The 14,767-nt window shown below is 43.1% G+C and overlaps 1 protein-coding gene across 1 annotated transcript in view; it reads right to left on the bottom strand.

Annotated features, from left to right (window-relative positions):
* The window catches only part of ITFG1 (integrin alpha FG-GAP repeat containing 1), a 936,956-nt gene that overhangs the window by 696,794 nt on the left and 225,395 nt on the right, over nucleotides 1-14,767 (bottom strand). The window contains exon 7 of the mRNA XM_069216605.1: nucleotides 1,749-1,807. Coding sequence (XP_069072706.1) covers nucleotides 1,749-1,807 — 59 coding nt within the window. The remainder of the gene's footprint in view (nucleotides 1-1,748; nucleotides 1,808-14,767) is intronic.

Genomic DNA, 14,767 nt, shown 5'->3' with positions numbered 1-14,767 from the left:
CCGTCCCAGGGGCCAAATATGGCCCGTGAGGGGGACCGCCTGGCCCCCTCCCCTTTTATTTGGTATTTGTTGCCCCAGGGAGGTGATGATCCCCAGGCTTCTTATGAGCCCCAGGGAGGCGGGGGAGGGGGTTCCTCACAGCCCCCAATCCAATTTATCAATGAATGCTCGGGAGCTTGTGTTTCCCAGGACTATTATGAGCCTCAGGACGGGTTCTCCTTGCGGCCCCCCTTCAATTTTTAAATAAATCTTCAGGGAGGTGGTAGTGGTCCCTCAGGAGGAGGTCTGAGTGCACCCCCTACTAACAAATTATACATTGGCACGCTCCTGGAACCTGGCCCATCCAGGGACTAATCTTTAAACAAGTGTGAGAAAGCACGCTTTTTTTTTTTTTTTTTAATTCCCTGGATCTGCGGGTCCTCCGCAGGTTCGCTGGAATTTTTTTTACCAAAATGCTTTTTGGCACTGATGGGGTCCCTGGGGATCCCCACACCAGGCCTGGGGGGGGGGGGTATTCCTATCCTGCTCCCATTTCTTTATTTTTACCTTTATTTTTGGGACTCAGCTTAATCAGAGTCCTAAAATGGCTGCCTGGTTGAAGTGTTGGCAGCCAATCAGATATCAGCACCGGGACGGTCGGATAGCAGAGGATCTGCATACCCAGATATCTATATTATTTTACTTTAAATGTCTCCAAAGCTACTGAATGTACACTGCCCAATAAGGAAAAGGGTGCTTTTTGGACCAAGATCTAACTCTTTGCCAAATTTGGTGTAGTTCCTTCCAGGGATTTGGGCTGTAGTCGTGTCTAAAAACCCCTATGAGAACTGCATGGGGAAAAAGATTTTCGGTGCCCCCACCCCCCTTTTTCTTGGCACCCCTTGAAGAATCACCCTGACATTTTCAAGACAGCCGCTGAAGTGAGTAATATACTAGTTTTGAAAATTTTGTGGAGATTTGTCAAATGGCACCAAAGTTATTGTCAAAACAAAAAAACGTATTTCCTATGGAATGGGTGACAGAAAAAGGATGAGGGCTAGTTGGTAAGGAGGTAACAGGGGATTCCCGCTGGTAATTAATAATCAATACTTCCAAAATTCTTTTGCACTTATTTCGATTTCAATAAAAAGACGCTTTTTTGCGCATTTCTAACAATACATTTTAATATTTTTTGCTTTCTAATTTTTCACAAATTTGCCACAGAATTAACAACTTTCTCTGAAGAAAAGAAAAAAATTTAAGGTCATCAAGCTAATGTAATCACCCACACGGATGTGTTTTCTAGATCAAAACGGTCATGACTTTTTCCAACGTCATACATACAAAAACATTATCCCTGAGGCAACAAGACTGAGATATTAATCTTGGAAAATAGGCTTTTCTTCACAACCCATCATGCTGACAAATTAAATGATGATAACCTCTTAGAACAGCTGACAACACCACGGGAGCTCCGTTAACATGAACATTATGAGAAACTGATTGGTTTAATTGGCAGTAATACTAAAATGCTGCAGAGAAATGTAATCATCACATCCAAACTATTTAGAAATCTGAATTCAACCGAAAACCTACGGAGTCTGAACTTAAGTCCTATTTATCTGGGAGAACACACACATAAGCAGTAAAGACTGGAGTCATCACATGAAATGGGAAATCGCTGAAAATACCTTTTTGTGATTGTTATGAAGATGAAAAATACAACCAATAAAGACAATTGAAAAATAAGCAAACACATTGTATCTTACCTGGTTTATCCAAGACTCAAATAGAATTTCCTTGCTTGATATTGATGTGAGAAACAGATCTGGGAAGAAAAGGGACAATTGCCGTAAACTAACTGCACCGCTCAGTTTGTAACAAATAAATTCTACAATTCTACATTCTGGGTGCACATTTCAACTTGAAACAGAACGTCATCCGTGGTTTGTTTAACATCCGAAAGCTAGATGGTACCTAAATACTTGAAATTAATAGGGGCATACTGAGGCACAGAGGAAAGAGTCAAGGTGTGAACTTATGAGAGACCATGCAAGTGCAATGAGAGAAGAGAAGGGTTAAGTGGGTCAGACGTGAGGCTTAGGGAGAGGTTGGGAGTTTTGAGTAACAGGAGTGACATCGTCCAGTACCAGAAGACACAGGGCCACTGACAAGAAACAACTGTCAGAAGACACATGGTGGATGCAAGGAAGATCAGGCGATATCAATCACCCTATCTAACCCTCCGATGATAGGGATGAGGTGGAGATAGCAAACTCGCCTATATTCACATGGAGCCTCCCCAGCCTAATGCTGGAGGTTAGGGCTTTCAGAGAACCTAAGGGAGAGGGAATTTGGAACTATGGGCTAGATGTATCAAAGGATTTTGCATTCACAAACGGTGCGAATGTCAGTTTGTGAATGCAAAATGCATTTCACGATGTATGAAACGCATTTGCAGTGTTAATTTTAGAAATCGCAAAAACTGCGAATTTTTGCAAATGAGAGACAAATTTGCGTGTCGCAAGCAGCATATCGCAAATAGCGACATGATTTACTGAATCGCTGTTAGCGAAGCACTTATTGCGATATAGATTAGCGAATCGCAGATAGCGATTTCCAAAATCGTGCCGCTATTTGCGAGATGCAGATTGCGACACGCAAAATGGATTCGCAATGCGATGTAGCAAAAAAAAACAACCCAATTTGCGATTATTCGCAGAATGGCCGTTTGCACATACAGATTAACACGAACTGAAACCAGGTGGTAACCAGGTGCAATCTATATAAAGAGGCCCAGAATGCCTCAGCCCCTCTTCCACAATGGCTGCACTCTACGTCATGGCGAGGAGAATGAGAATCTTGGCAGGTTTGAGGAGAGAGAGGAGGAGACAGGAGCGCATTTTCAGAATGCGCATAACCCTTTTTGACCAGACTGAGGAGGAAATTTTGGATAAGTACAGGTTAAGCTCAGCCATGATACTTGACCTGATAGCTGAGCTACAACCCATGCTGCAGCGCACAACACACAGGACCAATAGCATACCCACCCATGTGCAGGTATTATGCTCCCTGCACCTTCTAGCCTCAGGGAGCTATCAAGGGGTCATAGCAGCAGCTGGAGGGGTAACACTGAGTGCCCTCTCTAGATTTTTCAATGCATTTCTCAACGCCATGCTGAGCAGAATACAACTGTACATCAGATTCCCCAACACCCCACAGGCAGTACAACAAACCAAAGTTAATTTTTACCAGATAGTACAGTTCCCACATGTGCTAGGTGCCATTAATGGGACACATGTAGCAATCTGTCCACCATCGGCCAGCGAGTATGTGTATCGCAACCGTAAAAACGATCATTCCATGAACATACAGGGGATATGCAATGCCTCCTACATCATTACCGATCTCGTGGCCAGATACCCAGGGAGCACACATGACTCCTACATATTTCGCCACAGCGGGATACACACAAGACTGCTAGCTGGGGAGTTTGGGGAAGGATATCTACTAGGTAATCTGATAGTTCACAATAATGCATTGATGTAAGCATAACGTCAGACAGCAAATGTACTCATTGTACTCTCTGTGCATTCAGGAGATAGCATATAGGTGCGCACTGCATAGGCACTAAAGCCCTACCTGAGCCCTGCCACCCCAGCAGAGAGGAGGTACAATGCTGCACATAGAGCTACCTGCAACGTGATGGAGTGCACTTTTGGGCTGCTGAAGAGCCGTTTCAGGTGCATCCATAGGAGTGGAGGTGCACTACAGTACATCCCTAAGACGAAATGCTAAATTGTGGCCACATGTGCTATCCTGCACAACATAGCAACCACCAGGGGCATACCAGTAGAACTCACGGAGCCAGACTCGGATGAGGATGATGATCCTTTACCACCTCTTCTACCAGCCGACAGGACCAGTGCAGCAGAAGGCAGGCAAAGACGTGCTGACATCACACACAACCATTTTTGACGTAAGTAATGACAAATCCACTTCAATAATATGTTTTTCAGTAGTTAGCATCTTTATTACCTTGACTTCAGGAAAACCTTGTGTCAGTAGGACATAGCTATTCACAATGGGCAGACACGATCTATTAACAGTGTCACACTATTAGCATCATAGCATGACTTAATTACACATGTTGAGGTGGTCCCCTGGAGCCCTCAACATCACTTCTTTTGTCCATGCACTCCACTTGAGTGCTCAGTGCCCTCGCTGGCACCTCTAGTAGCAGGTTCACCTGCAGTACTGTGTCTGGCACTGCGACGCCTTGGATCAATCACAGGGACTGTCAGACTGCTGAGGCTAGAGGACTCCTCACTGTCACCAACACCCAGTTTGCTGGTTGTGGCACTGCGTGCTGTTTGCATGGCATCCACTACGTTGGTAATTTGCACCAGTCCCTGTGCAATGTCTCTACTGCAATGTGCCATCTCCACCTGTGTGGCAATGGCACACTGTGATATCAGGGCTCTTGAACTTGCAAGCCGATTGACTGATCTACAGAAGCTGTCAAACTTAGCCAAATATTGCTGATGGCGCCTGCGCTGGCTGACACGCTCCTGCCGTATCTCTGTGTATAGTTCCCCAATGGCCTGTGTCAACTCCTTGGTGTTATCAGCAACTCTTTGCTGTCCCTCAATCAGGGTCTCCAAATGCTTGTTACCCCATATTGTTATTGTGAGACACAAACTGTCTGTGCAGTGACTTCAAATGTTTGCATTGCGGGCGCTGCACCTTCAGCATGGAAGCTTCCAGGCCGCCAAAGATTAATGGGCCCACTCCTTCTTCTGTGCCCTGTCTGCCTGCATCGTGACGCCTCCTGAGGGGAGTAGACTGGCGCTGGTGCATGGACTGCTGTCTTCCTGTGGGACTCGGCTCTGGTGGTGGTGTGGGTTCATGTTCTGGCATCTCATCTGACTCCAGGTTGTACTCTGGCAGTGTTAACACCCTTTCCCTGCGTCTAGTCGGAACAATACTGTAGGACTCACTTGTATTTGAGTTGGACTGTGGCTGTGTTTCTGCTTCCCCCACTTTTTATGATCCTGCAGCAGCAGGGACCGAGTCATCTGCAAGGATAATGTGCAGCATGTCAGTTCTAGCATTCATCACAGATTTCCACAGTGTTGCTTTATATGTACAAATAAATTGTGTCACCCTGAGTCATTTGTGGGGTATCTCTATGTGGCTACCCACTCACTATCTTGCTATTTATGTTGTGTATTCACCTTAGGGTTGTGTACTACCACTCCCAGAAGGCACTGTTGTGTTGCATGTAAGATGTGACATGGACTACTTTTCATTGTGCATCAAGCTAGGTTCTATTTCCTAAGGGGCATGTGTATATCCACATGTGGGGATACACATAATCACTGGCCTTACCTTTGCTGGTGCTGGGTGTCCCCGAGATGTCGATGTCAGTTACACTACTGACAGCTTCTGGCAGCAATGTGGACTCCACCAGGTCTTCCATAGGGGTGGAGGGTGTGTGAGTGGATTGTCTGCCTCTGGTGCTCCTTGACTCCCTAAGCCTGCTGGCCACCCTCTCCTTGGCACGGGACCGCAAGTCGTACCATCGCTTGCGTATCTCCTCCACAGAGCGCTGCGCAACACCCACTGCGCATATTTTTGTCTGTATGTCAGACCAGAGTTTCCGCTTCTCACTCTCAGGTACTTGGAGTGAGCTCTTGCCAAAGAGTCTGTCATGGTTCCCAGCAACCTCCTCAATGAGCACCTCCAATTCTTTCTCACTGAATTTCAGCTTCCTCTTCCTGTCTCCCTTCTCCTTCCCATTGCCAGCATTGGCATTGTTGCAGTTTGATCATGGCTTCCTCACAATGCTGACTCCCTGGTGCTGGGCTGTATCTCTCTCACTGCTCCTTTGGGTGTGGCTCCTGGAAACAGCATGGGCTGACTCACCTCCTGGTTGTGATGTCATCAGGCTGTTCCGGTTTGCCGTTTTCGCTATTTGCGAATTTCATTTACCAAATCGCATTTTTTTTTGCGATTCAGTATTTGCATCTCACAAATTGCGTTTGCGAATTTTAAGAAATCGCTATTTGCGATTTTCAAATTTGATACATCGCTTTTTGCATTTCTAAAATTGCCATTTCTTACAAATCGCAATTCGGAAATCGCTAACCGAAATCTTGATACATCTAGCCCTATATGAGAGAAAATCAGGGTACAGCATAGGACATCCTGGTAGAGTGGGAGGCATATAAAACAGTTACAGGTTGCACTGTATCAGTAAAACAGTGGGAACACAAAAGAGGTTAAAGAAAGAACAACTGATACTGGATGAATCCTTACACAGCATTGAGAAACAAAAGGTACAAGACCCACAAACCGGGCAAACACTTCAAGAGCCAGAGAGGGAAGAATGCCTCTAAAGTAGAACAGCTGAGATGCCTGGACTATAATCAATGTCTTGCCTGAGCACACAGCCAAAGGAAAAGATCAGCCATCTACTAGAACGGCTGATCCATTGCGGCACCACGTAGGGGTGACATCTTTCACCTATGCTCTTTGCTCTTGCCACAGAGCCCATACCAAAATAATCAAGAGTGGAAAATAGGAAAAGGGTGATAGCCTTAGTAGATGGGACACGTATCATATTTCTAATTGGACAACATGGCATTGCTTCTGAGAGGTACAGCCTCACGGGGCAGGCCCACTGGTACAATTTACTGAGGATTTTGGGAGAATATCTAGTCTTAAAGTTAATTGGTCTGAAACTTGTGTATACCCCTTAAAGCTACAACTAATTTTAGAACTGAAGCAATTACAGACCTGGAATATCAATTAGGATGCTAAATATTTAGCTATTTAGGGGGTGAAGATTTAGCACCAGGAAAATGACAATGGCAGAGTACCTAGGACATTCACTGAAATCACCGAGAGGGAGCACCAATTTGTCAGTAGTGGGGTAGACAGCCCTATCCAAAATGGATAAACTAACTTGGCTTTTACATTACCTCCTCAACCTACCAATGTGGGACCCATCTGAATGGTTCAGGGATTTACCAAACCTCTTAATAGATTCCCAGACTTCGAGCTCTACTACCTTGCAGTGCAGATTGACTAGGTTGCAAGGTGGTTGGACAGGGGACCTTCCTCAAGAGAAAGGGACTCTGGGAACCGAGGGCAATCACAGATTGATTATAGTTTTGCTCTTAAGTAACAGTGACACAACACACAGATAGTCCAAACTGGTGATAAAATCTCAGATGAGTGGGAGGAGAAGTGTGGAACAAAACACCACTCAGTCCACAATATGTCCTCACCAAACCAATGGAGAGCCTCATGAAGAAATAGGAATAGGTCGGGACAGCCCACTACTTGGCCACCTAGATCGAGGCTGGAATAATTACAGTGGGGGGCTGTTAACAAGCAGGGGATTAATACCTTTGATTAGCCTGATAGAGCAATATATGGGCTTACAGCGTAACAATTTCTAACTCACTGGAGTCTGGTGAGGAACTTGGGGGCAACGTGGGAAACTGGCTCCATGGAACTGCACAGACAGGTATTATAATTTTTGTTTACAATAAGAAATGGCTCTAGACTACTTAGTGGTTCTATAAATTGATACCTAGTAAATGACCATGTGAAGTTTACAAAAGATTACTATTAAGTGGGAGAAAACTACTGGTAGAGACTTTAGTGTTTGAGAATTGAGGCCCTAGCACACACTCAGAAAATATTCAGAAAGGCAAGTCTGAAATATAACCAGTTCAATTATTTGCTCAACAACACGTACATAATACCAAAAAGGATAAATATGATACCTGGTCCCAATTAAATAAATTAGCATAGATGGGATTACTGCAGAATTCCATTACATGGTTTGGAGCTGTCACACCATTATCACAGTTTGGATGAAGACATCAGAAATTCTACAAGTAAAATCTGACAGAGATGATCTCTAATCCCCTGAGAACTGGCTACTGGGCCTATTCTACAGACCAAAACCAGAGAAGGCAGGTTAGAGATTTAGCATTAGGTTTAACTTAGAGGAGTATATAGCAATACACCGGAACACAGCAACAAAAACCATGATTCAAAAAATTGAGAAATTATGTAATCAAATGGTCAAAAGGCAAGAGTAAGTGGGCTCGTACTTAAAGGTACATACTGAGCAGCAGGCCACACAAGGGAATACCAAGACACATGGCCAAGGAACTTGCTGGTAGAGACAATGAGTTTGTGACAAAAGAGGATGGATGAATGATGAAATATTGGAAAGTACTAAAACACAGGCTGCAGAACTATTCCTGAAACAGCCAAAGCCATTAATAAAACACATTGGATGCCTGCAATCCGATATGGAGCAAGTAATAAGGAGCAAGGCTATTGGCACAACAGATAGGGCTAGTGCCATGAAGCCCACAAAAAGTGTCATCAGGCCAAGGTCAGGAAAAGGACTAGAATGCGAGAAGATCAATGGCTCATCAGCCTCAGGACTAGAGGTGTTATTTGCATCCAGCTGAGGGGTGGTGGGGTTGGGTAGGATACACATTTGAAAAGGCTTATCTGTTCAACAGTTGTTCCTTATTCTGGGCACTGGGGCACAATACAGAAGTCACTTGCAGTACTATATTCAGATATCACTGGGCTGCAAACAACCCAACTCTTCATTGCCTGGCCTTGGAAACACTGGGTAAGTCATGTTAATATCGTTGAGCAGAATTTCTCTGGCAGGTTGCCTACATCGTTAGGCAAAATTAGTTTTGAGGAAAAAGGCAAAAGTAAATCACCTATCACATATTTATTTCGTAGGGTGCTAAGCAGGGCCCACCACCTGGCAACAAACATTTTTAAAGATGCTCTGACAGAGAATGTAACAGGCAGCAGCATGTACCATTTAAGAACTTCTGAATAGGTTCACCTTTTGGGGTCCTTCAACATAATGCCTCACTCCTAGTAGTACAGACAACCTCAGTCCATGAGGTGTGTTGGAGCCTCATTTGGCTCTTGTCACATCCCTCAGATGCAGGATGTAATTCTGAGCTTTGGGAGGCCTAAAAAAGGAGGTGCTGGAGGTCAGGGGCTTTTTGCAGGTGGTGGGACACTCGTAAAAGCTTGTGAGGTTTCACAGTGGTAAGCAAAATGTAGCTGACATCCTCATGTCACCTTAAGAACTGGAGATGCAAGTACGGACACAGCTTCCAATTAGCTGGTCCTAACGTCAAGGCTGGCAGAGATAAACTCCGTGTCAACAGCCAACTGTAAGGGCCTCAGGCCACCGTGAGTTGTTTAGAGCCAGCTCGCAAATTATCTGGCTGTGCAACACTGCCAGACTGAGATGCTTTCAGCCAGAGGGTAAGGAGGACTCAAAAGTATACAATGGCATGACCTTAAGTGTCCCTTTTAGAGACATCCAGTAAGGACCACAGCAGAGGTCATCCTAATACAATATTTGCATTCACTGCAAACTTATTGTCGCTGATCAATATTCCAAATGCAGTCTAAAAATCAGTGTCTGTGGGCACCTGATCTTCAGAAATTCCACTGAAAGGCAGTCTATCAGAGGCTTGCAGAACTGGATAAACCTCTGGTAGATATCCGTGATTGATATAATCAACAGTTCTGTTGCCAATTTATCCCATGGTGTTTGGTTCAAGCACTCCAAAAGGTCAATTTCCATTTTTTCTGATAAAAGCATGTGCCACAGTTGTATCCAATCCAGTCTGTCCATATCCATTGGAGCTGAATCGCTGATCCCCAGAAACCTACTCATTCGTTTGTGTGAAACCCTACGTTTGATTTGACTAAGTAGCTCTTCAGATAACATCTCAGTTTCGGCTATAAGTACCACATGTGCAGTTCACCCCCTTCCGCACTACATCCCTTTCAACACTACAATTAGCATGAAAGTACATAACCTTCAATTCCTTCAAGTACCAAACTGGTATTATGTCATAAAAGGTTTTTCTGGGCATTGCATATGTGGTAAATTAGGACGTTTTGACACAGTTTTTCCCATTGTTCCTGAGTCATCAGCATATCTAAATGTCCCTCCCACTAAGACATTTGAAGTGATGGGTGGGTGAGTAGCAGAGCTTTCTTTTGAATCTTTCATATTTTTTAAATTAGGTACCTAGAACAATGCATAATGCTTCTCAAAATCAGTCAAGTCTAATCCTAGCGTATTCTTGCTTGATCTTCAAGCAAATACACATTAAATAATACACATTCTTTTGTGGTAGGCAAACCTAACCAATAGGCAAATCCAAATAAGAATTGAAAGCTATTTTACTTTATACTTAAGCTCCTGGGGGGGTGTATAAAACACTAAAAGATATTTTAAACCAGTTGGAAAACAGAAATAAATTGCTGTTTAAAACTATTTATGTGAAAATGCTTAAATTGATCTCCCCCTGAAAGACCAAGGCTTATTCAGTTAAGAATTGGTCTTGGCTTCAGATGTGTATTGAAAGGTGTGGCATAAGGGGCTTTTTGTAACTTGTGAATATTAGTCCATCCTAATGTAGCACGTGCAAAAATCACAAATGTTAACATATGTAACTTTGCCTTATCCATTCTAGGAGACTACATTAGGAAAGAGGTTTGCTTCCTTTTTTTGACTGCAATGGTCCCATGGACCTTGATAACTGTAATGGTGAGGCTAATCTCTTTACAGTATGTTAGTTCAAAGGGTACATGGACCTTATCAAATCCCCATTGATGTTCACAAAGCTGTAACATATACTTGTTTAGCAGTTGTACAATCAAACCTGATTGATATGACATTAAACGGTGCCCTCAACTCTCTGTGGATGGAAAGGTAATTAATATATTTATGAAAGATTATCTCCAAAATAATTTACTGATCATATCATTTTGGGATGCAAGTACAAAAACATTGCCTAACCAGGTTATTCATGAAATGTCATGATTTTAACTGATGATTTTCTTCACAGGTCAATTAAGCAGGGGGAAGACAGTATGGTCAAGGAATCAGACCATTTATGGTCTTTTAGAAATATAAACTGGAAAAAGAGGAGTGTTATTAACCTTTAAACATTTTAAATAGTGTTCTATCTAGTATCAAAGGTTTAGACTGTTACAATAAAATTAGCTTGAAGCCAGTTCTCATTTGTCATTGTAGCTAAATAGGTGCATCAGGGCACTGTCCTGGTGTCTGTTTTTTTTAATTCAGTTTATATATTCAATAGTGAATACCATAGGTGTCATTCACGCTTATATATCAACAATACAATGGCCACAACACTACAACCATAACTTGCTCTGAGAGCCTAATGAATTGCTTATTAGTAAACTTAGATCATTTTTTTAAAGAAGCTTGGTTTAACTATCAATGTCACTAATACTAAGACTGCAAAGATAGGATGCAGAAGCGCTCATTGAAACACATTTAAATTGTGAGGCCAAATTAGGAGTTGAACTGTTGACTTTCTGCTTCTTTGTTACTACAGTTGGGCTATTCTCAACTTTGGAACATCTCGAGAGAGCCTACCCACTGAAATGGAAGCTTCATCACCCGTGGCTATCAGACATGCTCAGGATCTACATACCTCAATGAGACACTAATAGTAAGGGTGCCCATTAAATCTTGGTAAACAAATAAAATGGGTTTAAGTTACACTTGGAGATAGTGAATCTCACTCAATTGTGTTGGTTGTAGTTTAAATTACATCTTTGATGCTTCCTGCCCCCATAGTTCATGATAAACAGAGAACTATTTTGTCTAAACATTTGTTATGCACTTACTCTTTACACATGGTTGAATAACACCCGGAAGCATTTCAGATTTCTCTGCCTTTACCAACATTCTTTGAGAAAACACTGGTCTCAACTGTTTCTGGTAGTGGCAGCGTGTGTGATTTGAATTCAGCTATCCTTCATCAAAACCCTTTGGTTTAGTTTGCCATAGCTAAGTATATCAGCGATAGATGGAGACACAAAAACGTTCTAGTCTTTTAGGCTCATTCATGTGTAAACGTGTCTACTGATATTAACATTTGCATTTATTTTTAGATCTTTATATCAAGTTTTAAGTTTTTTAATATGTTGTACTGGTCACATGATTTAAGGCATGTGTAACACCACTCAAAAGCAGTGATAGATCCTTAACTGTAAAACAGAATATTTCCTCTCTGAGGACCTGAAGAACTGCCCAAATCAGAGTGAGTCCCTTCAGTATTGGCGAGGACTGAATGTTAAAACCAAATGGTTTCAGCAACAGAAGAGCATAAACGAGAAGGTAGGAATAAGAGATCCTAACTGACACCAAGAAACTGAAACGTGCAGTGCTAGACAGAATGTGCTATCTTGTGACGATGTGGACTTGTGTTGCTTTTTGTTCACCACTTTTGTACTAAGCCATGATCCAAAGAGCAGCAGGTGTGGATTCAGAGACCGGACAGTGAGAGAGAGCAGAGCATCTTCCGTACAGCAGCACTGAATGTGTCAGGTGAGAACAAAAGCATCAAAGTATAACCTGTGTACCAGACTTTCATTGTAAATGACTTGGAATACGTAGGTAAAAGCAGTGACATTTTGAAGCCCATGTATAATAACCAGCCACTAAGTTGTCTTTTCAAATTCTTAGTCAGACGAAAGCAACAAAATGCCATTAACTAAAGGGCATTCTGCTATCCTTCAATTGAGTTGCTGGCTAAATTGTATGAAATGGTATTATGGGCAATATGTTTGCATTCAAACTTGTAAATACATTCACTAATGTGTATTCTGAAGGAAGCACCTAAAAAAGGGTTACAGTCTAAAAATTTAGGGCCAGATGGACAAAGCCATTCTGCGATTGAAAACCCTGTGATTCACAAAATTACAGTGTGGGTGGCAGCAAAATTGTTTTCATGTATGTATCAAACCGATGTTGAGAATCCAAAAAGGCTCTTCGAATTTCAAAATGGGTTTAGCAGTGTGAAAGGAGAGTCCCTTCCTAATTGCGATTTGATATGTCATGCATCAGTGGCAAACCACTGTCACTTAGACCTCTCAAATGTGATTTGCTAAGGGAAAGTTTTCTCTAGTGATTGTGCTCTGGTGAACTCTGGGGATTAGGCAATGGTCCAGCGCACCACTGTCTGCTCCCCTTGAAGTCTTCCCAAATGGGAATTTGATTTAGGATTTAAAAGCAGCACCGGATCCTTTCTGGAACATGGGCCACATAAAAAAGGTCCCATATAAGAATACAATACAGGGATGGTGGTTTACTGTCTCTTGCAGGCCACCATACCTGTGTTTGGTGCCGATCACAAATGGGGGCCTGATTAATAATATTCATTTTGCAGGTTGTCCTATGACCCCCTGTCACTGGCAATCTTGTGACGTAACCTATTAGTACACAGGTTGCATTGCAAGATCAGGGACAGGTCACAAAAAGTCAGCGCACACTTCTTTGCGACCTGTGAGATGTGGACCAACGGCCAGACCTGCTAACCTGGGAACTGGGAACCAGATTTGAAATCTAGCCTCGGATCAACATCCAGTGATCTTGGCACAAAGCTTAATCTCTCTCTGATTAAAAAAAAAAATAATCATGTTGCTTTAGTGAGCTTGGGTCAAGTTTGCGCTATATAAAAACTGCAACAAAAAAATCTGCCTCTTGCTGCTACAGAACGACCACAGCGGAGACCTTGTTCAGCTGCAAAGCGTTCCCGCTGGCTACACTCGGAGGCAACCCCATTTCGCCTTCATGAGGGCAATTATAAGCTATCTTTCATCTGACGTGTGAAGTCTAATCCTTTCACTACAATACTAATGACGGTTATTATGATGAATGCTGTGCTGGTACTAAATAGCATGACTTTCCAAGAGCTTTAACAGCACGTGTTAACATAAATCACTGACTGGAAACGAGCACGTGCCTACAGAAGTTTGAAGGGCTCACTCACTCATTCCACTGCCATTCGGTACTGCGGTCATGATTTTAAAAGTTACCCGTCTCAGTCTTACTGGTCGTCTGTCTTCAGTCCAGAGAGAAACGCATAGAGGCACCCATGCAGGTTAGCACAGCTCACTTTTTAATGTACGAAGTTCAGCATCTGTGCAGTCCTTAAGGTCGCAGGAATGCCGAGCCCAAGGCAGCATGCTTACGGGACGCGTCCAACGTGGGATTCGTGATGACGCACCACATGTAGCTCTTGCTCAGGTTCTGCCAATTAGTAATCCCATAGGGTGTGAGGTCACTAGCTAAAGTGGAAGGAGTGTTTTCTCTATTTAGGCCGTAAACCAGGACAAGACATGCAGCCAGCCAGTCACAAGAGCACACACAGACACACACATACCACTTACCCTTTGCTACCCTGCTAAGTGCGTCGCGGTGACTTAAATGAGGGAAAGGCACTTTAGAAAATGAAGAATTTTTGACTGCAGCCTCGAATACATTTTTGCATCATTTTTTCTAGTCCTTTGCCTTGCACACAGTTTAGAAAGAGTGACGTTCTGAAGAGACATCCCTCAGAGACAAGCGAAAAGCAGGCTAGAGTCTTCCATGCGCCACGACTCACATAGCATTGGTGAAGACACTCATCTTTGGTCGTGGGGAGGCCTATTGGAAAAGAGAACGACAAGGGCTGTGACTTGCAAACCTGCAAGTAGAGTTCTGCCAAGCCATGCTCTTTTTTGTGAGCGACAATGTATCTTGATTCGCTTCCAACACTTCACTGAGGAGATGCTGCTAAACCATAGCTGTGCCTCCATTTTCCTGAAAGAACTGACATTTCTCCAGCCACAGTCACAAGGTGGACCATTCTGTAAAATGGAAATACTACTCCTCCAAATTTATCAC

The sequence above is a fragment of the Pleurodeles waltl genome, chromosome 12 (assembly GCF_031143425.1).
Source record: "Pleurodeles waltl isolate 20211129_DDA chromosome 12, aPleWal1.hap1.20221129, whole genome shotgun sequence".
Classification (NCBI taxonomy): Eukaryota; Metazoa; Chordata; class Amphibia; order Caudata; family Salamandridae; genus Pleurodeles; species Pleurodeles waltl.
Note: the sequence above shows the minus strand (reverse complement) of the source record. Positions and strands in the feature narration are given on the sequence as shown.